This window comes from Salminus brasiliensis, chromosome 16 (assembly GCF_030463535.1).
Source record: "Salminus brasiliensis chromosome 16, fSalBra1.hap2, whole genome shotgun sequence".
Taxonomy (NCBI): Eukaryota; Metazoa; Chordata; class Actinopteri; order Characiformes; family Bryconidae; genus Salminus; species Salminus brasiliensis.
Window position 1 is genome coordinate 23,997,446 of NC_132893.1, and position 26,699 is coordinate 24,024,144.

Below are 26,699 nucleotides of genomic sequence, written 5' to 3' on the forward strand. Positions count from 1 at the left end.
TTTGCTTCATTAACAGATTTTTATTCTGCTTTACCAACCTGGATTTCGTTGATGCGATGCATAAATGTCATCTCCAAAACAGCAACTTTACAAAAAAAACAAACTACAAAAGTAACTTTCAATGGATGTCAATGTGCGACAGGGACTGAACATGTTTGGGCAGAGGTTATTTTCCCTCCTCCTAACATTTAATAGTTGTTCCATTCGAAAAATGGGGGGGGGGGGGGGAATCCCCATTAAATTCTTTCTACCACCAGCTCATTAAGTTAGTCTCAATGAATGGGGGCAGAATCTCTCACTAGTAGAAGAGATCCTGGATAAGCCATGTAGTCTGCGCTAGGGATTAAATAATTACAAGCAGTGTGTGTCGAAGGAGATTACAAAGATTGGACCAGGTCTGCTGGCTGCTCCTTTAACTGAGTTACCACAACAAAATTCCATTAAGAAAAGCCAAAGAGACCCACGACAGATCTCATGTTTCTCTCTTCCTCTGGTCGTCTGCTGTGGCACAAGACTGCCATGTGCATAAGCGTTGCACATATCCTCTTGGGTGCATAGTGTATGCTAGATGCTAGTATGCCCTGGGTGATTAGGTTAAGTCCCCTCAAACTGATACTGCTGTCAGTCATCCTCAGGGTTGGGGCATCGCACAATGAAGGAATCAGGGGAATCAGTGAGGCACCTGATCGTCTGATCAATGGATTGGTGGAGGCTGTCTGCTACCTTCTCCATCTACAGGGTGGAAGAACAGATTGACCAGGTGTTAGAGCCAGGTAGTGTTACACATGTATGAATGTTTTTGGGTTTTGTTTTGTGAAAGAAAAACAATAGTAGGTAAGACAAATCACTCACATCCGTAGACACTTGTCTTTGCCACCACTGGCCACTCGCTGACCATCAGGACTCCAGTCTACTGCGAAAACCTGCCACCACGCATCACACACAGCATGGCATTAAAATGCAGAAGGTCAAATCCAAAATAAACAAACACACAACACAACACACACCTATTTCACAGGAGGATGTAAAAAAAATCCATAACCTAAAATTTTAAATGAAGCAATTAAAATTGAAAATGGAAAAAAAGCTCAAACTTATTTATCATGGCCAACTGTGGCATTTCTTCCTCATTATTTTAAGACAAATTAAGTAGATAAAAGGTCTGGAGTTCAAAGTGTTTCATTTTAATTTGGAAGTCGTATATGGAAACCCCTCACATGAGGTCCAAAGGGCATCAATGCGTCATTAGGCTGAAAATACAAACCTATCAGAGAAATAGCAGAAACTTTACAAGTGGCCTAATCAACAATGTGATACATTCTTAAAAAGAAGGCACGCACTGGTGAGCTCAGCTCGAGTAGATGATTGCAGTAAATGTTCCTTGGTGAGGGAAAATGCTTAACACCATCTACTCAAGTCAAGAACACTCTTGAGGACATAGGCATATCATTGTCAAAGACTACAATCAGGAGACACCTTCATGAATGTAAATACAGATGGTTTACTTTAAGATGTAAACCACTGGAAACACTTGAGAACAGAAAGGTCAGATTTGATGAATAGAAACAATAACAACAACAACAATAACAACAACTCAAGGTTGCTGCAGTAAATGCCTGGCAAAGCTTCACAAGGAAGAGAAGACAGCATTTGGACCCATTCTTTTTTGGACATCTCTCTCTCTGTGCTAAAATGTGGCAGCTTCCCAACATTCTCATCATCTCCTCAGTCCACCTAGGGTATGCTGTTTTTTCTGTTTACTAAACCACACACTTCTATACTTCTGTCAACATTCATTAAACATTCCATCCAATTTCAGTTTTCATATCCTACATTGACAACTGATTTAAAGTGTTAAATGCATGCCCTAAAAAAATCTGATGGAAACATAACTGGTGATAAGTGATGACCCTGCCTAGACCCCTCACCTCATCAGCGTGGCCAGGCAGGTCCACGTTCAGTTTGCCTGTCTTCACATCCCACACCTTTAGTGTGCTGTCGCTGCTTCCGCTCACTAGCAGTCGGCTGTCTGCTGACCAGGCCACTTGGTACACTGCCCCCACATGACCTCGAAATGATGTCAGATACCTGCAAGCAGGAGACAAGAAGGCCTTTTTGTTGCAGAACATTTGCAAAAACAGCTAGATTAAATGATGAGGAACGTGAAATACACAAAAAAAAACTAAAAATTTATAGTTTCTACTGTTTCACAAAAGACCATGCTAAAATGATGGACTTGTTGACCATGGAACTTGAGCACCCTCTGCTGTATTATACTGGTAATACCTGTCTGTCTATATAATCTCTCATTAAGTTATAGTCAACATTGTTCCAGAACAGAAGCACCCAATCTTAAATCTAGAGTACCTTAGTCAAGCTCATTTAATGTTTGCTCTGCTGATGAGCTTTAGATAGTAAGGTGTTATCGAGCAGGGAAAAAAAAAGTTTATATGATTTGATTCTGATCTTTTCTGATCGTTTGCTCATCATTCTGTATTTCTTGCTGTGTTTATTGGTTCGTGGTTAGACACGTGATAAAACTCTTGGCCACATTATATAAAACAAATACTTCAAGTACAATGGTGGTAATATTTCCACTTAGCGGTCATTGCCAACATTACACACTTGAAATAATTAGAACTTTCTAGAGAAGACTCCATACCTCTTTTTGTGTGATACAGATATTGAAATCTTGGTTATCAATCAATAAACAATTCAAAATAATAAATTATCAAACAGTATTGAATCTAAAACACAACTTTTGCATTAAAATAAGCCAATTTTAACTGAAGCGCTTGAGATGAGCAACTAAAAGCAGTCCTTCATACAAAAACTATTCAAACACTCAACAACACAGGAAGAGATACACAGCCAATAATATAACGTCACATAGCGAGTTATTTCAGGCTCAAATTATTCGTTTTATTGATCTGACCCCCCCAGCTATTTATTTTTACATAAAGTACTTACTTGCCAGTCCTGCCGTCCCAGATCTTAATCGACTTGTCAAAAGAAGCGCTGGCAAGTAGTCGTGTGTCAGGGGAGAACAGCACCTCATTGACCAGTGCCTGATGTCCAGTCAAACGGGCCACAGGCTTCTTCTCCTCTGCTGGGTTCCACAGAAACAGTGTGAAATCATCGGAACCTGACACAAGCCGCTCAGGACCCTCACCCTGTGAATCAGACAGGAATTTCCATTGAAACCAGACAAAAAACAAACAAACAAACAAAAAAACCCATTCATAACACACTGTTCATTTACCCTGACTTTGTTATATCGCTTCAAAGCTCTTTCTTTGATCTCTTCCACTGTAGGACACAAACAGATTAACATTAATCAAAAACATTCTTGTGAATCCTGAACTCGGATATTAAACATAGAGACTTTGCATGAAGACGTTACTGGGAGTCTTACATGAGCCGGTAATATCCTGAAGGTTGACTGTAGCAGTGGCTGGTTCAAATGCTCCCGTGCGGAGGACGTAGTCAGTACTAAGGGCCAGCGTGTTGACCCAGTGAGCGTGACCCTGCAAGGTTCGACACTGTACCCCCTAAAACAAAAAGACTTCATCTCAGAAAAAGCTCTTGACTTAGGAATATCTAATTTTACAGCATAATTATAATAAAAAAGTCATGCTGGTTTGTACTCTACAGTATTATTATGTAGGAAGTAAACAAAATCAGAGCTGCAGCAATTAGGTGACAAATTCGATTAGTCATCAATGACGTCCATAATGGAAGAAAATGAGTCAATGCATTAATTACGCAAACACAGAAGTGTTCTAAAATTATAATTTCAATTTAAATACTGGACAGGGTCCTTCTAACAGACTGCAACTCAATACAAGTGATATTTAATAAAAAAAAACAGTAAAAATAGCCCTAGTACAACAAAAATCTCTCTCTCACACACACACGTATATGCACACGCACATGGAAACATATAACTTTGTCCTTACATCTTTCGCTCTCCAGACTTTTATGGTCCTATCCTGAGAAGATGTGTAGAGGAGTCCATCCCCACCCCATTTAACACAGGTAACTGACTGCGTGTGGCCTGTCAGGATCTTATCGCAGCGGCCCAGCACTGTGTCCCATATCCGGATAGAGCAATCTTTAGAGGAACTGGCCAAGTATCTGCACTCAGGGTTCCTGTGGCAGGATGAGAGAGTATATATGATTAGATGTAATTCTTGCTAAAAAGGTTGAGGGTGTATTAAAAAAAAACTGCCAGCAAGGTTGGGGCATTGCAGGGATAGTTGATATTCAAGTGTTTAGTCTTTTCCCCATTTTCAAAAAAGGGACTCCAGCATAGTTAAGTGCCCTGCAATTGACAGGTTGGTTGAATCAGGTGGGCTTGATTGAAAAACCTACAAAAACTGTGCAGGGACCCGTCTTCCCAGGACTAAACTTCCCTAAGCACTGTCTTATCACAGAAAGACACTCTGACTACAACATAATCTTCACAATGATTCTGTCCTCTAGCGGAGGACAGAGTTCAGACATCTCATGGTGTATTGTTAAACATTCACAACATTTATCCCCAAAAACCCAAACCCAAAAAAATCTGACCGGCCACTCCTACCTCATTAAAACTACCGCATTATTTCTACATGCACTATCTACATTGGGTGGTGGGTATGTTACGCTGGTACGAGTGGATCAGACGCAGCAGTGCGACTGCTGGAGTTATTAAACCCCTCTGCATCACAGCTGGACTAAGAATAGTCAAGAAATATCCAGCCAACAGCATCCTTGGGCAGCATACTGTGACCACAGATGAAGGACTAGAAGATGACCAACACAAACTGTGCAGCAACAGATGAGCTGGTGTCTCTAACTCCGGCACTGTTGTGTCTGATCTACTCATACCAATGCAACGCACAGACGCGCCACCACCATGTCAGCGTCACTGCAGTGCTGAGAATGATCCACCTCTCAAAAAATACCTGGTCTGTGGTGGTCCTGTGGGGTGCTGACCATTAAACTGAACTGGGTAAAAGGATACCAAGGTATGCAGAGAAACAGATGAACTACAGTCTGTAATTATAGAACTACAAAGTGTTCCTATATGGGAGGTGGAGCTGATTTAATGAACAAGGAGATGGCCGGTCAGTGTTGCGCCCCCCCCCCAAAAAAAAACAAAAAAAAAATTGAAACAAAAGAAACCTTAACCTTAATCTAATCTTAACTTTCTTTTCTCATAAGTCATGTGAGCATTTCTATCGGTCCACTTGTTCGGAATTGTTCAATGGACAGATTGTGTTCAAACAACAAACCTATAGCGAGGAGAGTGTCATTGTAACCGTGCAGCAGACGCAGTACTAAAAAGTATGAGATGCTTGCTCAAAGATGAGACAAAGACAAGTTTTTACAGATAGGTCACTTACAGGTGCAGAGGCTCCCAACACAGCCAAGTGATCCATTTAGTATGTCCAGTCAGAGTCTTTCCCATCTGCTGTCCTGTGACTGGGTCCCAGAGGATAATCTATACAGATGATGTGCACAATATAAATGACAACAATGATACTGAACATCCTAAGAAGCAGCATGAAAACCTTTGAGTACTCACCTGGCTGTTCTTGCACCCTGATGCTAACTTCTTGCCATCTGGAGACCAGGCAATGGACAAAACCCAGTGTGTGTGTCCTGAAAGTTGTATATATTCATACATATTATAATATTATATTCAGTCTGCATCAACATAATGTTGAAGTAACATTCTTTCTGTACACTACTGCTGACCTCTAGCAGTGTGATGAGGGGTCTCTGTAGTTAAATCCCAGAACCTCACGGTCGTATCTCCAGACCCACTGGCCAGGTATCTGAAAAGTTATGGAGAATGATTTTGAGCAACATGGTTAAAAAACGTGTTTGCATGCATGTATGCGCATATGCATTATATATAAGTGTTGATACACAGTACTGATGAGCCAAAGCATTAACACCAGAATGCTGATGGTCATCTGTGTGCCACCAAATGATCTATAAAGGAGCTCTGTGGCATTTGGAAACGTTAGCATCTAACACAGATCCAGCACATCCAACAGGTAAACACTCAACCACCCGTGGGATGTAAAAGAGTCATCACACCAGGAGACCTTTGTCCATTGCCCCAAGGTCCAGTCCAGCTACTTGTGTGCCTATTGTAGGCACTTTTGATGATCAAGTCAATCAACTCTTACTGGTCTGCAGCTATACAGCAGGCGGTGATTCACTGTGTATTGTAAGGAATTTCTCCTGTAACCATTATTAAACATTTCTGAGACTGCAACACTGTTGGTAGTTACTCACCACAGCAGATCAAAAGCATCCCACAAACCATGCTGTTTTGGAAATGAAGTTGTCTGACCATAACAATTTGGCCCTTGTCAAAGTCACTTAGATCTTTACTCCTGACCATTTCTTTTGCAGCCAACAATTCGACTATGAGATCTGACTGTTCAGTTACTGTAACATACATCGCAGACCTTGACATGCATCATTCATATGGGATAAGCAACATTTTTTTGCGTCATCTTTACCCATCTTTCCCTCAGTCCCAGGCTCTCAGATACTCTTGTCCAGTGACTTTTAAAGCTGTTCCACTTACTTGCCAGTGGGACTGAAGGCTACGGAGATGACTGCTTCAGTGTGTCCCTGAAGAGAGCTGGTGCAGCGGGCCACCGCCCTTACACGGAACACAGCCTGTGGCTGGTACACCACTGGCAGCACCTGCTCTGTCTCCAGACCCAGAGTCTGCACAGAGGCACCCAGGGACGACACCACCTCTGCATCACGCACAAAGAACAGCAGAGGAACTGGCTCCTCCTAAATCAAGGGACAGGGAGAGAACAAGAGTGACCAACCAAAAATACACAATAATACCAAGCTAAGATGGTTTCAAAAGTGTTAGACATGTCAGATATAAACAGTTCACCAGTGGAACAGAAAACACGTAACCACTCAACAGTGTCTTCATTGCAGTTACCTTCTGTAGTAGTGCATTGCAGACCAGCTGCAGTTTATCTGGAGTTATGTCCAACGGTACATCAAAGGGAGATCCAAGAGCTTCACCCCCTTCATCCTGAAACTGGATCAACATGCGCTCCACGTCCCCGCTCATTTCTGAAAGCCTGCCACACGGTGGCTGTCGAAACAGAAAAAAAATGACTGAATGATTGAGGGATGATTTTCAAGCATTACAGATATAACGCTTATCTCCTATCAAACAAAATACTGTGCAAATATCCGAGATGCATCTGAGCAAATGACAGCGATTCAGAGGTATATGGTAATATACGATTGGAGAATCTGTTTAAAGCTGTTTCTCAGCAGTAAATGTGTTTTTCAGTAAAATCACTAGCTATATAACATAATAAAGATAAACATAAATAAATATTAATAAACAGTACTCAGAACTAGAGCTGGGCAATATGACAATATACAGTAAAGTGCACAAAGAGGTCAAGATCCAAACCTGTGTCCTTATAACTACTACACAACACGTTCTGATCAGGGCTGGGCGATATGGTAAAAATACTAGATCACAATATTTAAAGGCTTTTCTCCATGATACACAATATTTATCACACTGCATGCAATCACAGACTAAATACATCTGTAGCAACAGATACTCTCCCATACTGAATACAGCCTGCTGTACTTCATCTAATTAAACAGCCTAATTACACTATTGGTAATGGAACATGCAATATCCTCGATATGCTTAGAAAAGCATACTGTGTATTACAATAACAAAACTTATCACAATACGATAAAATATCATCATCATATTGGCCAGCTCTAGTTCTGGGTACTATTTATTATTATTATTATTATTATTATTATTTATTCTTATGATATAAGAATAAATTAAACATAAATTAAACAAATTATGTCATTAAAATCCTTCAAACAAAAAAAAAAAAAGCAACGTTATTCACACTAATAAGCTATAAATGCAGAATACTAAAGTCATATCACTGACTAGTTTGCCTCATTAGGAACGTTCAGCAACCAAAAAGTAAATAATAATAAAAAAGAAAACATATTTTTGTACTGGGGACATGTGTCTTACAAATACACAGATATACACACTAAAGCTTTCCAACCACCCACTGCTCTAATTATAGAGCAGACACTGAAGCTAGTAGCTACATCAATGTTTCTGTGCAACAAACGCCAGGTAGAGATCGATGCCAAAATACGGCAGAAAGACTCTATTATGAAATTATAATAACAAAAATAACAAAACAAATACCTTTACTGTATTACTGAGGCGAGGCTGTACCACACGTGCGGAACCTGATCCGGGGCGCAGGGAAAATGACGTGGCTTTACGTCGTGTCCATACCTCACTCATGGGCGACGGTTGTAAAGTGCAGTGAAGAGTCTGGACGCTTGGAAACCGCACCGAAACTGAGGGGTTAATCCAACATGGGTGGCAAAAATAAACAGAGAACGAAGGGAAATGTTCGGGTGAGACAAACTAAAGTTGCCAGGAGGCTTATTGATTTGTGAGGGCTGTGGGGTCGACGGTTATAGGGGGTTAGCTAGCTTTCAGGCTAGTCCGCCTGAACTCACTGACGAGTCGCTGCGAGTCAGGCTGGCAGTGTTGGTGATAAAACACTCGACCAGAAGTGTGCAGTGTTTTACCACATGTTCGGATGTAGTGTAGGTGAATAGTCTCGTTGAAATGAAAACAGTGGCGGGTGGTCAGTGAGGTCTGGGCTGAGCGCTGTCAAAGCTAGCTACGTCACCTGCATCATGTGCAGCAGTTATGTCATGAGGCTTTTCTGTCCGGTTAGTTTTCTGATAAAGCTGGATACAGTGTAGATATACAGTGTAAAGAAGCGAGTAATGGTTTCTAGTGCAGGCACTTTTCTGTAAATTTGATGATCCTTTTAGGACTGTTACTGTTTACTATTTACTATTTACACAGATCAAAATATGGTAAATGTAAGGTACGCCTTAAGTCTTCTTCACTGTAATATCATTTTGTTAGTTGTACTAATTTTGCAGTTCATCTTTAATTTGGATGTCCTTTGATGTCCATTAAATTATTCTTACATTTATTTAACACAGAGGCTAATGTCTTATTTTCTTTGCTTCTCTCTCTAACTTCTTTTTATGCGTCCTTTTTTTTGTTTAGCCGTCCAGCAGTGGCAGAGCAGCCGAATTACTGGCCCGGGAAAGTGGGGTTGTCCCTGGGTTTGTTGGATTCGGGATTTCGACATCCAGTGAGCCAGGATATGTGCCTGCTGTCCACGGAGCAGAAGAAATAGACAATTTGGTAGATGCCGACTTTCGCTTGGTTTTGAGAAAGTTGTCCAAGAGAGATGCCGTTACAAAGCTGAAGGTAATAATTTTAGATTTTTTCTGGCTGCAGAAATGATGTTGCTGTGAATAGTCCAAACAACATTATGTAGCTTTTTTTACCATAAAATATTAGTGTTATTAAGAAATCATTGAAGATGAATTGAGTTGTAATAGGGAGATTAGCATCTCTATCATTGCTACTCCGGGCTCGGCATGCTGCTAACTTCTCTATGCAACTTTGGTAAAGTGGGCAGGGCAGTGCTTTTGAGAAATGCATATTCCTGTAATATGACTCTGCCAAGTCAGTCCATATGATTCTTTTACTTTAGATGCCAGTATATATCTCTCAACATGCCCAGAAATGTATACAGCGTGTACATGATGTCAATTACGATTCATGGAAAATAAAATTCTCAAAACCTGTTGCCAGGTTTGAGATAACTTGACATTCAAAAGGTGTCAAGTTAAAATATTTCAAATTCTATTCTTCAAACTTTTGGACCTATTGTGTACTTTTAGTTTTATTGAGTACTGTTGTATGGTCTCCTGCTTGTATATGGATGGAATCTATAACCTTATGATGATAATGAGTCCAGTCAGGTGGAATGTTTGTGTGATGCAATTAAAAATAGCTTATTAACTAATGTTCTCAGACAGAACACTGGGACAAACTACAGCCCTGGACATTTCGGAAGTCACAGTGAACTAAATGGGCTAATGTCACCTTTTATATTTTATCATTTATATCGTTACTCAGAGGTTTATGCAGGTTCCAAACAGGTCAAATCTGTAAAATCTGTTTTGCAGGCGGTACAAGAATTTGGAGCTATGTGTCAAGAGCGGGAATCGGATATAGTAAAAGGAGTTCTTCCCTACTGGCCACGGATATACTGCAAAATATCAGTGGTAAGATACTTGTTTCAAAAATGACTTTTTCTTTTGCCCCACTGCAAATGTAATACATTTACAACTTCTAGCTAATACTTTTATGTTTATTAGGATCATGACCGCCGTGTTCGAGAGGCCACACAGCAGGCGTTCGAGCAGCTGATTCTAAAAGTCAAGCGAAACCTCGCCCCCTACCTGAAAGGTATAATGGGCCACTGGCTCATAGCTCAGTGTGACACATATTCCCCTGCTGCCTCTGCTGCTAGCGTCGCCTTCCAGGCTGCCTTTCCTCTCAACAAACAGCCAGAGGCTCTCAGCTTCTGCAGAGATGAAGTGTTGAATGTAAGTCACTTGTGTTATTAAACTATTAAGGAATAAATTCACCCTTCACAGCAAGTGATGGATTGCTCTTACATTTCTCCAGCCAAGCATCATGTATTGTGACTGTCATCGCAGTCACACCATGTATCTCAATTTTTTACACTTTTCACTCATAATTCGAATGTGTCAATGATGAATGAAACATCATACGCACAACTTCTGTTTTTCAGGTGCTCCAAGACAATCTGCTAAAAGAAACAGCCGATACACTCAGTGACCCACAGTGAGTGTGTGTTGATTGATGTAGTGCTGCCCATCAGATGCTGTATTGTAATATGTTGTATCTCTGTAATAGTACAATGTTTTATTATTATTGTTTCATTGTAATTTGTGTTCCTCTTTGTGTCCTTGATTGTGTGTGTGTGTGTGTGTGTGTGTGTTTGTGTGTGTGTGTTGTACATTTTACACATTCAGGAGTGTTACAGAGGAGGAGCGAGAAGCAAAATATGTGCGTCTGCTCACCAGCTCCCTGCTGGCACTAAAGAGACTGCTGACGGCATTACCTCAAACAGACAGTGAGGCTCTCAGCGAACGGCTTGCTCATGTTATCTCACAGAAGAAATTTTGGAAGTACAGCAAACATAAAACTCCACAGGTGAGCTAGATATCAACACTTAAACAACTGATAATTTTAGATGGTTATCTTTTTGGTCTCTCACTGTTGATAATATTAGTAAGTAAGTAATCTGAGTTTTTAGGAAAGGCCACACATTAAGAGTAGGTTTGTGAAAGCATTTAAGCACAAAAATGATTTTAAAAAATGGTGCATTAAGCATCACGTTTATTCTTTACACTTTTTCTTTAATTATTAAGATTATTTTGCTATTATTAAGATTATTTTAGCACTAAGACACTTATGGGAAACTGGTCCCTGACCACAACAAACTTTTCACAGCTAAGATAAACTAGGAAGCTTTAAATAAAAATGTTTTTAAAATATATTAGTCTTTGCCAATTTTTATTGTTCTGAGTCTACCTAATGAAGGAGACTGCTGTCTATGCTGTTTCTGTACTGTAAGTTGTACTCTCTGCTTCAGGTCAGAGGGGCGTTCTTCGAGGTGGTAGCTGCTCTGTGTGAACTCACTCCTCAGCTGGTTCAAGCTGAAGCAGCACAAGCTTGTTCTGCTGTGCTTCTCAGTATCGACGACTCTGACCCTGTGGTCCTGCCACCACTGTGGGAGGCTGTGTTGCACATTCTCTCCAGCATAGAGGTTAGGCCCTTTCTTAATGATGCCGTCTGACTGAGATTTTACTATTTTAATGTACATTCACTTGGCAATGATGCAGTGGATTCTGTGAGATTTGCTTAAATGTGAGAACTGCTTAACAAAAGTATGTTTTCAGTGAGTCAGTCTAGGGAGTTAGACTCACGGTAGGGATGCCCGATACTTTCGGAAGTATACTGGTATCAGAAGATTTAGACATCAACCCAGAATTGCCGTATTTGTGCAGCCCTTTACTTAAGGGCCTAAATCTTACTTTAAATCAGTGGAAATCATTTTGCAATATCTTGCAGGACTGTTGGACGCATGTAAATGCCAGGAAAGGTGTACTCCCCAAGCTGTGGGTGCTGCTGAAAGAGGGAGGTCGTGGCCTGGCCACTGCACTGCACCCCAACATGCTCCCCTTCATCAGCAAACTGCCGGGAGCGATCACGGACCCTAAACTTGACTTTTGTAGAACGTTCTTCTCCTCCATCATAGAAGGGTAATGCACTTGCACCACTAAACAAAACATGTGATTTCAGCCTCAGCGGGTACACATTAATGTGAAATATATCTTTTTGTAGTAATATGACTCTCAGTTCAGGTTTATAAATGTGAACATCTAAACTGTTAAATAATATTACATAGTATAATTCACTTCATATGTGAAAAGTAGAATATTCTTATAGAGAAAATATAAAACTATATTTCTTGAAGGTTGTTGAATATTGAATAAAAAAATTAAATCTATGAACAACTGGTGATTGATGTTTTCTTCAGACTGTCAAGTGAACGTGCAGTAGCCAGCCCCTCAGAGTGTGCTGCCATCGTTTTTGCCACTATGGAGTGCCTGCGTTTTCTTCTACTACAGAACGCAGGAGAGGAGCCAGAACATCGCTCCATACAGACTACACTTATCTCAGAGCAGGTAAGTGGGTTTAGAACTGTATACAGTAGAGCTGTAGTGCTGTTTAGGGGACTTTCATATTCTAGGTGCAACTAAAGCTGGCATTGAAATTTGACATCAGCATCTTGTAGAAATGTGAAATTTAGTCACATAAACAGTTTGAGGTTCTGTATGGTTTAAATTTTAAGTTAATTTTCAGGTTTAGAGCAAAGTGTTAAACCAGTATTATGCAATAATTAGCATTTCCTCCTCCTGGGCTCTTCGCACAATCAGAAACATCCATGAAGAATGACATACTTGCATGCATTTCTGGGCAGGCTGGGAGACACAGAACTAGCATTGAAAGTGAAATAAGTGTGTACTGAGTAAGTGCGGTAGAGTAATAATACATGGCTCAAAATATGGCTCATAAATATGGCTCAAATATGATGGATATTATGCCATTCTTGCATATGTTTTCTTGTCTTCATCAAAGATGTGTTGAATAATGATGAATTGATGTTTTCCTCTATTCAACTCTACTTTCACAGCTCCTGCCTTTGATAGACACAGCTTTAGCAAGCCCTGCTTTGCAGAGCGGCCCTCTGTTCCCTCAGATCACTGAAATGCTGGTCTCATGGGAGAAGCGTACGACTGGGAGTGAGGCAAGGACCTTCCAGAGGCTCCTGGTAGATTTCTGGGAGGGTCTGGGCAGCCTCTGTGTGCAATATGTGGACCGTGAGGAGACTGAACAGGTGGCCCTGGAAGGTGTGGCTTCTCTGCTGCAGATCATGCAGAACCCCTCTAAACAAGGCAAGCGAAAGAAGGCTGTGAAGATCTGCATTGCGGAGCAGGAGGAAAAAGGACAAGGGGAAGATCCTCCAAGCGGAACTCCAGCAACAGTGCCCTCTGAAAAGCAGGGGAAGCAAGACTCTCCCCTGAGGAGCAGCCACCTGCTGGAGCTGGTATGCCAGCTGGCAGAATTGAACATGGTTTATGTGTGCGAGCGCAATTCAGAGAGGCACCTGCGCTTCCTGGCTCTTCTGCTGCACGCCTTCCCGAAGCCGCAGGTGTTCCAGGTGCTGGTAAAGTCAGAAGATAGGAAGCCTAAGCTGGGACAGGCGGATGCGGAGCTGGGCACGCTGTCCGAAAACCCGGCTGTATGCTTCCTCTTGCAGAGGGTGGTGCTGTGGCTCCGGCAGGATGACAGAAAGGACACAGACTTCCTGGTGAACATGGTGTTCAGCTCTCTGCAGTGCTGCAGTTCCAAAGCAGAGCAGACTCTTGTTCTTAATCACATCACTGTAAGTCCCTCTTTTACTCTCTGTCCCTTTAAGTAGGGGCAGCTGCTCAGTTATTAGGCTTAATAAAATTTAAAGAAACGTTTTTGTTTATCACCATCTCCCCTGTGTGTGATGTCTTCCCTCAAACCTGTGGCTTTTATTACTCTCTATGAATTCAATGTTGAAAAGATAAGGTGCTAACACTCCTGTCTTACCGCTTTGTCTTGTTGTGAATGTATGGCTAGACTACTCCCACCTCGTCTAGCAAGTGCAAGGTGTGCATGTAGCGCATCAAATGGATTAAATTGAGTTATTTTAATCTTACACTCTCTCGCTGTCTCCCTGTAGATGGACTTGAAATGGGGTGTTATTCTTCAAATTATCCAGAAGGTATGTTGAGAGGCTGGATTGTAGTAATCTTTTTTCATAAAGCTGTGCTGTTGTGTTTTTGAAAGGTGTGGAAACAGTGATTTTGCTCTCTTTGCTGTCTGGATTTGTGGGTTCAGGCAGGTGCTGATACTGACTGTTTGGAATTGTGTGGAGGCTGGTTAAGAGGCTCAGTGCTGGGTGAGCGCTTGGTGGGCCTGGCTGGTGAGCTGTGTGCCTTGGGATTGAAAGGATCGCCCTCACCCACCTCCTCCCTCATGAGCCAACACAACCACAGCTGGCCACTCATCAGCTTGGCTCTTTCTCAGCAACACAATAACGGTAAACAATAATACACGCACCATGTGTGTGGATTACTCTCATCGTAATGCTCAGCATGATGCTAGCTAATGGGTACATCTGTTAGTTGACAGAATTGTCAGATAGCATTCTCCTCCAAGCGTATACAGCTGTTCAATGACACTGCATTAGCAGCAGTTCCAAAAGATGCAGTTGCACTTCATTAGATGTGGGGGAGGTGGATGGGAACTGAGAACATTTTATTGGACGAAGAGAATCCAGACAATAAAGTGCCTTTGCAGTTGGTGTCACCTTTTGTCCACTCACCTCACCACTTTTCTTCCTTCCAGAGCCTCTAATTGGTAAAATGTACGTGGAGCAGATCATTGAGCGTCTGCATGCTACACTATCAGAGGCGAAAGGCATGTCTGATGCTGGGAATATGGAGCCTCTTGTCTCCTTTATCTCCGATGTGGCCTCCAACTTTTTCTCATCTGTAAAAGGCTGTCTGCTGCTGGCGGCAACCGAGGAGCTGCTGCTCACCATTTTCCAATTATGTGCTCAGGACCAAACCCTCACACATCTCTCAGGTATATCTGCAGAACCATGTGCTCTGTGATACAATGTAAATCCTTTTGTAAACTGTTAGCATTTAAAGCAACATCATGAAGGAATCCCACCTTAAAATAACAGATTTTAAAATCCTTTTGATGATCCACTGACTTGCATTAAGGAGAATGGTCTCCGTCATTGCTGTGTCATGTTTATAACTGTCCACAAGGGGATGCTCATAGCACAATTTGTGGCAGTGGTGTAAATGAAAATGTCACTTCCCAACTGAAAATGGAGCCTTTTTGCTCACTAGATATGGAGATATGAATTACAGTTAAGCCGTTAAAAATAAATCTACAGTAAAACCTAAATCTTAAAACCAATTTTTCAAACCTTAGATTTCTGTGGCTGTTCTATCTGTTTGTGCACTATGTGGTGTTAATGGTAATAACTGGATAATAGTGACTGAGTGACTTACATATGTGTGTTTGTTGTGTGTCCTAGATGATCTGCTCCAGAAGCTAAAGCTTGCCTACGTTGCTGGAGTGCATTCATTAGTCACTCAGTTGGGGGCAGGGGTTACGAAGGGAACCTTCCTTCACAGCGCTGCTGTCTGGGTTAAAAACCAACTTCTCACCTCTCCTCTTAATGTGAAAAGGTGTGAAACACCCCTATTTTCCTCTTTTATTGTACATAAAAACACAAAATACAGAAAATACAGTTATAACTTCCAGAAACCATGAAGACACACCTATTTCTCTTATGTCTGTTCATCTTAATATGCATAGTCATATCAGAATACTATAAGCACCTACTAAATGTAGGTGGAAATCATCACTCTTGCTCGGATAACACTAGTGAGTCGTCAAGGCATGGACTGTATTAGGTGACAGAAGGTGTTCATTACAGAGCTTAACTGGTCCACAGTGGTGCATTGATTGCTCTGTACTACTACTGTTATGCTGTTATACTGTTGTGGCACTCAGTGTTTGAGAAGTCCATTGTCTGTACATTCTCAAGGACATTTGCAATTTCCAAAATGCTACCACAATTCGCCCGCTGTCACAGTCCTAAAAGAATATTATGACCACCTGTGCAAAAAGAGTGCAAACGATCCTCAGATGGCAAATTTGAATTATGTCCAAAAGGGCATGATAATGGGGGATACTGAAAAAGGGTGGTAACATTTTAAAAGCTGCTAACTTTGTGGGATGTTCTATAGCCGCTGTAGTGAAGGTGTACCAAAAATGGACTTCTTGTACGTTGAGTGCCTCCCAACAGCATAACAGTGGTGCCCCACGGGCCACTGATGACTACTGGTACAGAGCAATCAACGCAGCACTGTAGACCAGTTAACTTCTATAATGAATACCTAATGCAATTCAAGCCACCTCTCGCTACTTTCATCCGAGCCTAAGGATAATTATTCATACTACTAGGAAGGTGGCCAGGGCCACCATTACATATACTAAGCGCTATTTATACTGTATTTGTATAGAAACATGCAGTGGTTCACTGTTATTTAAGTACAAGTACTGACAATATCCATGATATGCTCAAAAGATTGGATTGTGATGTAATTTATCACTTGATCAATAAAACATTATGTTGCCCACCCCATCATAGTGATCTGAAGCTGAAAAAGTGTCTGTTCTGTGCAGTCTGCAGGTTCTGGTGCAGGCGGTGACGTCCTTGGCCGAAACTTTGGCCTCATCCCAGCGAAATGACTGTCTGCTGTCACAGTTCATCAGTTGTCTCACCCCCACACACAAGGAGTGGGTCTGCCTCAGAAAAGCTCTGCCTCCTCAGGTACACATTATACGTTCACTTAGGCTTACCTCACATGATTCAGTATATAGTTCCATGCAGTGGTTTGGGGGCATTCATTTTAACATTTATTACAATTTCAACATGGACTGGAACACCAAGAAAAAATAGTGAAAAACATCACTACGGCATCACTATGGCAAATTCGAACCCCTGACTGATTGCAAAAAACCTTCAGGAAGATATAGCAGACTCTGGTTTGGTGGTGCGCTGTTCTACTGTGCAGCGACACCTGCACAAATATGGCGTCTCCGCCACAAAATCCAGCATCAGGGGTTTTCAAAGGATCATCTAAACAAGCAAGTCCTGTAGACGGATGAGTTAAAATGGAGATTTTCTTTGTCCGCAATGAGCAAAGGTATGTTCGGCAAAAAAAGGGTGCAGAATTTCATGAAAAGCACAGGGATGGATCAATCATACTTGGTGCTTGATACTGATGGACTATAAGTGGCTACAAAGCTGTAATACTTGCCAAAGGGGTTGCCACTAAGTACAGACCATGCAGGGTGCCCATTTTTTAATTTTGGAACAGTAAAAAATGGAAATAAAAAAAGTAATCTTGCTTAAATTATTAAAGAAACGTTTAAACTTTAACTTTATGTCTTGTAGAAATCAGGTCATCTTTGGCTTTCTTGGCTATTCATGCTAACAGAAAGTTTGACGAGTGGTGTCCACATGTTTGCATGCCACTGCATGTTATATAATGGGATGATGAGTCATGCTGGTTTCTTATTGGTTTGACCACACATTTTGTGTGGGATAAGCAACTATACACTTTAAAGTTGAGGGTAAGATCAAAACATTATACAGTGTGTTTGTTTTTGTTCTCCCCTGCTGAAATGCTCCTTCTCAAATGCAGTGGGTAAAGCGGCCCTTGCTGTGCGGGCGACTCGGAGCAAGTGGGGAGTACCCCTGCATGGACATGTGGAAGATGAGGGGCTTGAGTCGTGTCCCTGCACATCTGTGCGCCAGTGCTGTGCTAGGAAAAATCATCTTCATCGCAATACCAGCTGAGAACCAGCAGGAGGAGACAAATACCTCAGAACTCCCTGATCTCAGACACACTGGTGAGACATACAGCACTGATGCGTTGCATGTTCCATATGGGGGTGGGCTCTTCTAAGTTAATGAATAAGCTAATGATTGAAACAGTTCTAATGAATGAGGAGATGCAGGTGAATGAGAAGTGGCTAATGTAAGCAGTTGCAAATGAAAATTGTATTATTGTCTAATACCCAGAGAAGACCAATTCCCAGCAGAGTCTGGGTTTTGTGTTTACATGCTACTGTGATAGTTTTATTTGTGCCAAAGAAATTAAACTTTGATTGAAGTTTGTCTGCATGTTAATGATCTATTAGTTGTAATTTAAAAAAAATTGGACCCTGGATAGTCTAAATTTCTGTGTTTTTGTATTGCATGTAGTTGCAGAAATTCTCTACGCTCTGCGGTGGTGTGAAGAGATGGGGCATTGCCCTGCCATGGTGTCTGAATATCACAAAATGCTTCAAGACTGGAACGTGGCTGAGAAAACCCATAGCAACAGTGCAGCCAACGCTGGTGTTCTGGAAACTCTGTTCACAAGGTGAACCCATTCATCTATGCCCAAATTCTAATCTGTTCCAATTCCACAACATTGATTATTTTCTAATTAGTTTGTCCTTAATTACTAATATCCATGTTTAGATGCATGTATGCATGACCTCCCCTGATTGCAAATGTCTTAAATTTGTTTTTAATGAGCGTAATTAATCTGAGATCTCTGCTTTGTTTAAAACTCAGGTCACGAGAAGAGGGTGCCCTCTGGTCACTGACTTTGGCAAGCTATATCCAGAATAGCAAACCAGTTGCCAGTGTCATTAAGAGTCTCTATGGTAACGTGGAGAGGTAAGAGAAGTTTGGAAGAACAAGTGCACTTCCACAGTTAACAAAAGCCTTCTTTCTGTGTTCTCCCACCATAGTTATAGGTTGCTGCTTTTTTTCTATCTTTTTTTATGTAGCTTCTCCTGGAACTTTGTCTTGTTTGGAAATAAGTCAATTCAATTTGTCAATTTGCACACCATGTTAGGACATAAAGGCATTGACATGCTTGTGCTGAGGCTCAGGTAATCACTCCACAGCAGGATAGCAATAATTTAAAGAAATAAATATATTAAATAGCCAGAAATATACCAAATATACACAAAATGTAGAACATCTACTATCCGATGTTTGTGGACATCCCTTCTATTAAATGCATTAAGCAACTTTAAGTAGAGAAGAGAGAAGTATCTACAGTAGAATTGGGCCCTCTGGATCAGATACACATGAACCTACTGGCACCGTGCCTAATGCCAGTCATGAATTGAAGGGGTATAAGGTCCCCTAGCATTGAGCTGAGGAGCGGTGGAACTGTCTTCTTTGGAATGACTGTACTCCATCCAGCCACTGTAGCTACAGAAACTTGAATGTAGATGAGCTAGCTGTAGCTCAGCAGTAGTGCACTTGCTAAACTCTCAGGTGGATCAGCTCATCATCATCATCAGCAGCAGCAGCAGCCAGATGTCTGCCTCTCAGGATGTGCTAATGTTAAAGCCATTACCATGCCCCAGCAGTGCCTGCTTAAACAACCCGCACAGCATGAACAATGACAGTCTAAAAACACAACAGCACCATTAACACTAGTGTTCTTTCTCTGCTGTGTGTGTGTGTGCGTGCATATGTGTGTATGTCAGTTTCTACCCTCTTACAGAGCAGAGTGTGAGCACTGTTCAGGTGCTGTGTCCCTTACTGGCCACTGCAGAACGAGAGGCACTGATTGCTCTGTCCATTGCTGAACTACTTAACTGGCAGGAGAGAGAGCAAGACTGCTCCCACAGTAAGATTTATGCTCTCCCACTCTGACTTCTTCACAGCCACACTCGCACATATACAGACACTATATGTTCAAATGTTTGTGGACACCCCTTTTAAATTAATGCATTTTTACTTTTACCCATTGCAATCCCATTGAACTGCTGTTAAAAGAGGTGTTATGTGTTTTGCAGGTGTGTGGGCATGTCTAGTTGTGCTGCACTGCTGTCTGCAGGCTGAGACTCCTGTGGAGGAAGAGATTTTGCTGGCTGTAATAGCCACCTTGCTGGAGTGGCGCAACAGCAAAGAGGAGTGGTTCCTTTTTAGCAGGTGTGTCTTTGTTTTTGTTCACTGAAGTGCCTTTCTGGTTTAGTGACTGCTGCTTTAGTATTAGGCAGTAGTATTTGTATATACACTGCATATTTAGTGTGATATATCTTTGTATTTATATATTTGGCAAATTAGGCACAATGGAAGTGTTTCAAATCATATTCTTGTACGCACATGCGTACTAAAAGCACCATGACTCCATTAGAATACTTATGAGTTTATATGAACAATTGTTTTCAGTTGTTTACAGGCAGATCTTTCTTTCCCAAGTTATATTTACTTTCTAACTCTCCCTTGTTGAGGGATTTAGATTTTATTGATCACCCGCTAATGACCGTTACAGCATACACACTATCTTCTCAACATTCAGCCCTCTTCTCAACTACTGCTGACACAAATGTAAACATGGACAGCTTGTGTAGAAAATTATTGCCAATAGAATAGGACTCTCTGGAGCAGACAAACATGAACCTATTGTCACCATGCTTAATGCCAGGTGTAGACTAGGGTATAAACTCTTTTATATACATAAATATTTATATACAGCATCCTGCAGAGGTTTTAGGCACATAAGCACATTTTACAACCATTTGTCTTGCCAATAAGAGTGTTTTAAAAACTTTTAACATTTAAAAAAATGTAGTCCCTTAAACCTTTGCAGAGTACTGTATATTTTAACACAACTTAGATGGACAAACAGTATGCAGAGCCAGCTTGTGTGATGGCCTGGGTCGGTGTTTGTCATCTGTTCGTCTGTCCTCAGTGACCTGGGTAAGGCGTCTGCTGCCGAGCTGGCTCTGCCAGTGGAAATGATTCGTTTCCTGTGCTGGATGGTGGACCATTCTCCCACAGTTCTTGGCAGCACTCACTGGGACTTCCTTCTTTGCTCCATGCTGGCCTGGCTGGAGGTGAGCTGTTCTTTGTTAGTAATAAGAACTACTCCCAGGGTGGCAATAATGTTTTGAGAGATCTCACATAGAACTGAAGAAGCACTTGTTCTAAAGTAAAACACATTTGTGCATGGTGATGTTAGTATGTGTGTAAATGTCTGAATGTGTGTATGTGTCTTTTCTGTTTGTAGACTGCCAGCGAGAGCAGTGGGGCATTCTGGAATCCGTGGGTGCAGCAGTTTGTGTGTGCAAACTGTGAGCTAATTGTGAGACTTGCAGAGTTCTTCACAGCACCACCTGCTGGAGTGGCAGAGCAGCTGCCGCCTGAGCTTAGCTCAGAGTGGCAGGAGTTTTTTGTGGAGGGAATCCACTCTCTGCTGCTGCCTCTTTTAGTTAAGATCCCAGGTAAACTATTGATAATAAATAGTCTGATTTAATATCCTGTGCTGTTCAGTGTGGTCATAAGGAGCAGCAAACTTGGAACTGGTTAAGAAGCCAAGAACTGTAAACATTTATTTATTTTTTTATATGCAGAACGACTATTAAAAGTTTCCAAAAGTTTTAACTGACAGGGACACCAGACTGCAACAGTTTCCATTAATAGCTGGAGTGCTGAATAAACACAGCTGCTCCTTAAAAAAAGTGAAATACATCAAGTTTGTCAAGAAAAGTAAAATGCAGAGTCGGTTGCTATGAGTTTTAATAACTGAAGTGTTTAAATATCTAAGTAAAGTTGAGAGCAGTGTGTTAATGAGCTGTTCTCCACAGTGGAGTTCCCCGAGCCAGATGAGCCGCTGTTTCCTCTGGCTGTGGTGGCAGCAGTGGGCGAAGCTCTCTCCTACATCCCTGTCCAGCTGCTCACTAACAACAAACTCCCGGCCCGGTTTGTGGCAGACCAGAAAAGCAGCCTTCCCAATGCCCTTCAAACTCTGCTCAACACTCTCGCACCGCTGCTGCTGTTTAAGGCCCGGCCGCTGCAGCTAGCTGTCTATCACGTACTTCACAAGTAAGAAAAAGGCATACTCACCTGTGGTGGTGGGAGTTTGGAGCCACATCACACATTTTCTATAACAGCAAATTGATTTCTTTGTTGTTGTTTTTTTTGTTGTTGTTATTGTTCCTGATTTTTAAATATTCATGTTTTGCCAGGGTCATGCCTCTTCTACCAGAAAGCGACTGTGAAAGTGCCACTGCCAAATCTGAAGATGAAGATGAGGAGGAGCCTTGCCTGTAAGTCAGTTTTGGTTTTTGTGTCTTAGTGTTGCCCATTATCTTGCCTTTTTTGTCCATAACTGCGTGCACAAGTCAGTGCTGGACAACAAGAAACGAAAAACTTTAGTGGCTTTTAAAAGACATCCTTTTGTAAAATTCTTAAAATTATGTGAAAATTCAGGGAAATCTTTGTGGGCTTTAAGACTTTATACAGCTGAAAATAAAGCATTAATCAAAGATGCGCTAAGCGGTGCATGATGCAAGCAATGAGCATGATGCAAGCAATGAGACGAAAGTGAAGTTTTATTCTTCTGTAGGTCCCCTCCAGCAGCGATAATGAGTATTCTTACGGCCACAGAGGAGCTGTTGGAAAATATTCTAGGTGGCGTGCAGGTGGGTGAGTTTGCTGTGGTGCAGCCCCTCAGCATGGAGCACTGTTGCATCCTAGGATACCTGCTGGCTTGGAAACTCATCCTGACCTTCTTCAAGGCAGCACCTTCTCAGGTATGACATCTGTCAGGCCCAACATAACACTATACATTTAAATACACTATTTTAATCTGTGCATGTCCAAAATTGCACACCCTGCTCAGGGCTATAATCCCTCTAGTACAGACTACAGTTAGGTGTGCAGCTGTTATAACTGATAGCACCTTGTTTACTCTCAGTTTATCCGTTTTTTTAGGAAGATCTGGCTGTTGGCATATATAGAACAAATTAACATATTCAACACAAAGATCACTGATCTTAATTAAGATTTAACTATGTTGAAATATTTGACTGTTTTTGATAATCATGTTCTTTTAATGTTGATTTTTTAGGTATTTCATCTGATTTACTATATTAGGGATTGAACAAACTTTGTATTATTGTTAAAGTCAAAATTGTGGCATCTTGACAACCTTACTTTTTACCAGTAAACATCTACCTGTTCTGTTCTATTTGTGCTCTCTAATCTATTGGCCATTGTTTTATGGTTATTCCAGCTGCGTGTTCAGTACTCCCTGTATTTAAAAAAGACCCGTGCCCTTCATAAGCTGCTGCTGCATCTTTTCCGGCTCATGCCAGAGAACCCAACATTGCCTGCGCAGTCCACAGAAACTGCCAGCAAGGACCCCAACAGCTACTTCACTGAGAGCTTGTCCCTCTCCCTGCGCCGTGAGTACAGAGCACTGCTCTGAAATACATTTTGCCATTTTAGACACATTTGTCATTATAGACACCATGTCTCACTAATTTGTATTCATAAAGCTTCTCAGAATCGCTCATATTTTACGCTATCCTACTAACAGACGCAGATCCTTGATCAGTGTTCGTACTCTGATAAGCTTTATGAATGTGAGTCGTTATGTTTGCACACGTGTGTTTGCTTTTATGACAGAAAATGAAGATTTGCAGTGTGAGGTCCCCCACCTGGCCTGCTCTGTGTACTATGGAGCTTTGAAGGACCTGCCTGCCATGGTACGTCTCTGGTGGAACAGTCAGGAGAAGCGTGTGTTCAGCGCTGTGGACAAGTTTACCAGCAAGTTTGTGAGCAGTGTGCTGTCATCGCAGGAGATCTCTTCAGTGCAGTCCAGCACGCAAACCTTCGACAGTATGACGGTGAGCTACTGCATAAAACCCTGGCAGCTTTTCCTGTGGTGTGACAGTTTGAACGGTTTGTGGTAAGGTCCTGGTAGTGGTTGTAGTGCCAAGACTTGTAGATTTGGAATCGCACACTGCCATTCAACAAAGTGTTTCAAACAGAACTCTAGCAGTAGTACTGATCTTGTCTTAGATAGCCTCCATGTTTAGATATCAGATGTCAACAAATCTTTTACATGAGTGTTTATTTGATTGTTTTGCCCTGTGAAAATTTTTTATTTTAGAATAATTCCTGTTTGTTGTTCTAGAAGATTGTAATTGCTAAAGCCAATGTGTATTTCTGTGTTCTGTCAGGTAAAAGCACGCTCTGCCACCCGAGAGGTGATAGCCACATACTCAGTTGATGATATCTTTATTGAACTGGTGATCCAGCTGCCTCAGAACTACCCTCTGGGCTCCATCACTGTGGAGAGTGGTCGCAGGGTAGGAGTAGCCGTTCAACAGTGGCGCAATTGGATGCTTCAGCTTAGCACCTACCTTACGCATCAGGTAGGACCACAGAAAACATTGTGTCTGGATACACTAGAGGTCCTAAAATATCCAGATAACACTTTTTTGTTGATTTAGGTATACAGTGCACCCGTTACTGAAACATCTGTAAAACTGCACACATAGCTTGTATCTCCATAGAAAAGCATTGCTAGTCACACATGTGCCTGGTCATGGTGCCCAGTGCCAAGCGTCAGCTAGAGGGGTATTAAGATCCCTTGTATTAGAGGTACTAGAACTTTGTACTCTGAGATGATGAAGCTTTATCGCGTAACTGCAGTGTTCACTGTAGTGTAAAGCCTGCTCCGAATAGTAAAGGCTGTTTCTGAAGCAAAGGAAGAACTACCTGAGTTATTGGACATACTGTGTATATTATATTATGGCCATTGTCATACTTTTTATAATTTGTATAAAAATAACTGTCCTTCATTCATATTTTATGTTCATTAGACATTTTATGGATAAAAGCATTAGACCTGATCATTTATTGTTTCTTCTTGAAATCATCCTGCTTTCGTTGGAGTAACTGTCTCTACTGTCCAGGGAAAGCTTTCTACTAGATTTTCGATTGCATTTGGTTGCATTCAGCAACAAGTTCGTGAGGTCAGGATGTTGGATGATCACCACCTTACCTCATCCCCAACTCCCCAGCTCATCCCAGAAGTATTGGATAAAGCACCATCATTCCAGAGAACACAGTTCCACTGCTCCACAGCTCAAAGCCCCTTTAGCTCAGGTCTATCATTAGGCATGGTGCCACTAGGTTTCTGTTTATCTGCTCCATAGAGTCCTATTTCATTGCAAGTACTTCTCTACAGGAACTAGACAGTCTGTGTGTACATATGCACATCTGTGTCAGCAATAGGTGCATCTTAAAGTAGCTAAATGCATTCATTAAAAGGAATGTCCACAAGCACTTGGACCAGTAGTGTATTTAAAAAATGGTTACAAACTGAGAGCTTGTACTACATGTTTCTTAAATGTTGCAGTAAGAGCATGTAAAGAAAGAGCTGTGTGTTTGTGTGTTTGTAGAATGGCAGCATTATGGAAGGACTGTCTCTGTGGAAGAATAATGTGGATAAGCGTTTTGAGGGAGTGGAGGACTGCATGATCTGCTTCTCTGTCATCCATGGATCCAACTATTCACTGCCTAAGAAGGCCTGCCGCACTTGCAAGAAGAAGTTCCATTCGGCTTGCCTGGTGAGTTTGTCTCTTAGATCTTGTTACCTTGGCAAATACAGTTCTCCAAAAAGTCTCCAGTGGTTTGAGACTTTGAATGTGGAACTTTTTTGCAACTGCTGTTCTGTTTTTTCCACTGAACATTTATGCAGTGGTTTCAGGCATTTCAGGTTCATGTGAGTTCATCAACCTTCTTGTTTGTTTGTTTGTTTGTTTTCTAGTACAAATGGTTCACATCAAGCAACAAGTCCACATGCCCCCTGTGCAGGGAGACCTTTTTTTAAACACCACAGCCATGGACAGATGAAGAAGTTGTGGATGTAGACAGTAAAGAAAACCAAAATCAGTGTGACAAAGAGCAGAAGAAATTTCTTAGCTTCTAGGTTTGTACATTTTTACAATTTACTGTAAGTTACTAAACCTCACTCAAGTGTCAATAGAGGCACCAACTTTACCCCCATGTTCCACCAGTAATAATGAGCTTGATGGTCAGCCATCCACTCGCACCACAGAGGACAGAAGTGTAAAGAGACAATTGTGGAGTACAGTCAAGCTCTCTCTTCCCTTTTTTGGGACTGGAAGATGCTGCCTTAATCGCTTGCTCCAAGCATTGTAAAATATTTGACCCCCAGGAATACAGCATTCAGAGTGACCAGTTTTGAGATTTGTTTTTCTTTTTTTTTTTTCTTTTAATCTTGGCCTATCTGTGTTTATCATGCTGATAATTGATCTTTCAGTGATTGACTTTGAATGCTCTTGAATGCAAATATTGTTGGTTGTATATAAGATTGTATGAAAGGAGGAGAGGAAGGAATTGTCCAATACAGCATTCCCTCTGCCAAATAACCTGTGCTGTCATTCATAAAGGGAACATTGTTTTTTTTATGAAGAAATCCCTGTGCAGGTTTTAACTAAAGTAGGCCTGCATATCACAGTGTATTGCTCTGATACACTGGGGACCATTCAGTCTCAACTGCAGGACTGGGAAGCCTCATTTTTGTTTAGAATTGTTAAATTAAAATCTGAGTCTGCAATCAAGAGTCTGAGTGTGTAGACTCATTCATTCCAATGTACAGGCTCTTGGTACTTTCAAAGAATGCAAACAATCTCTGGGTCTGCAATACAGGCATTTTTTACA

At 41.5% G+C, this 26,699-nt stretch overlaps 2 protein-coding genes across 2 annotated transcripts; one reads left to right on the forward strand and one right to left on the reverse strand.

Annotated features, from left to right (window-relative positions):
* On the reverse strand, positions 1–8,421 carry nle1 (notchless homolog 1 (Drosophila)). Its single transcript, XM_072658327.1, has 13 exons — positions 8,243–8,421; positions 6,971–7,129; positions 6,593–6,810; positions 5,746–5,825; positions 5,573–5,649; positions 5,391–5,488; positions 3,960–4,152; positions 3,416–3,551; positions 3,263–3,309; positions 2,971–3,173; positions 1,929–2,088; positions 853–923; positions 1–732 (listed from the first exon to the last, which is right to left on the reverse strand). Exons 1-13 carry the CDS (start codon positions 8,342–8,344, stop codon positions 720–722), a joined length of 1,557 nt encoding a protein of 518 aa, XP_072514428.1. The 5' UTR covers positions 8,345–8,421; the 3' UTR covers positions 1–719.
* ltn1 (listerin E3 ubiquitin protein ligase 1) lies at positions 8,339–26,699 on the forward strand. Its single transcript, XM_072658326.1, has 30 exons — positions 8,339–8,460; positions 9,134–9,340; positions 10,108–10,206; positions 10,300–10,530; positions 10,740–10,792; positions 10,984–11,164; positions 11,607–11,780; positions 12,086–12,276; positions 12,555–12,702; positions 13,212–13,964; positions 14,292–14,333; positions 14,450–14,651; positions 14,960–15,199; positions 15,666–15,819; positions 16,823–16,970; positions 17,848–18,055; positions 18,411–18,570; positions 18,768–18,872; positions 19,700–19,842; positions 20,012–20,147; positions 20,911–21,055; positions 21,229–21,442; positions 21,806–22,043; positions 22,187–22,267; positions 22,567–22,753; positions 23,236–23,407; positions 23,631–23,851; positions 24,188–24,382; positions 25,415–25,582; positions 25,783–26,699. Exons 1-30 carry the CDS (start codon positions 8,419–8,421, stop codon positions 25,843–25,845), a joined length of 5,301 nt encoding a protein of 1,766 aa, XP_072514427.1. The 5' UTR covers positions 8,339–8,418; the 3' UTR covers positions 25,846–26,699.

Bases quoted from the DNA above. Each gene is read 5' to 3' on its own strand.
- nle1 (XM_072658327.1), bottom strand. From the start codon at position 8,344: ATGAGTGAGGTATGGACACGACGTAAAGCCACGTCATTTTCCCTGCGC. The intron at 3,174-3,262 runs GTAAATGAACAG...TCTGATTCACAG, and splicing joins AGCGATATAACAAAGTCAGG to GGTGAGGGTCCTGAGCGGCT. The intron at 924-1,928 runs GTGAGGGGTCTA...GCGTGGTGGCAG, and splicing joins TGCCTGGCCACGCTGATGAG to GTTTTCGCAGTAGACTGGAG.
- ltn1 (XM_072658326.1), top strand. From the start codon at position 8,419: ATGGGTGGCAAAAATAAACAGAGAACGAAGGGAAATGTTCGG. The intron at 18,873-19,699 runs GTAAGAGAAGTT...TGTGTATGTCAG, and splicing joins CTCTATGGTAACGTGGAGAG to TTTCTACCCTCTTACAGAGC. The intron at 22,268-22,566 runs GTAAGTCAGTTT...ATTCTTCTGTAG, and splicing joins GATGAGGAGGAGCCTTGCCT to GTCCCCTCCAGCAGCGATAA.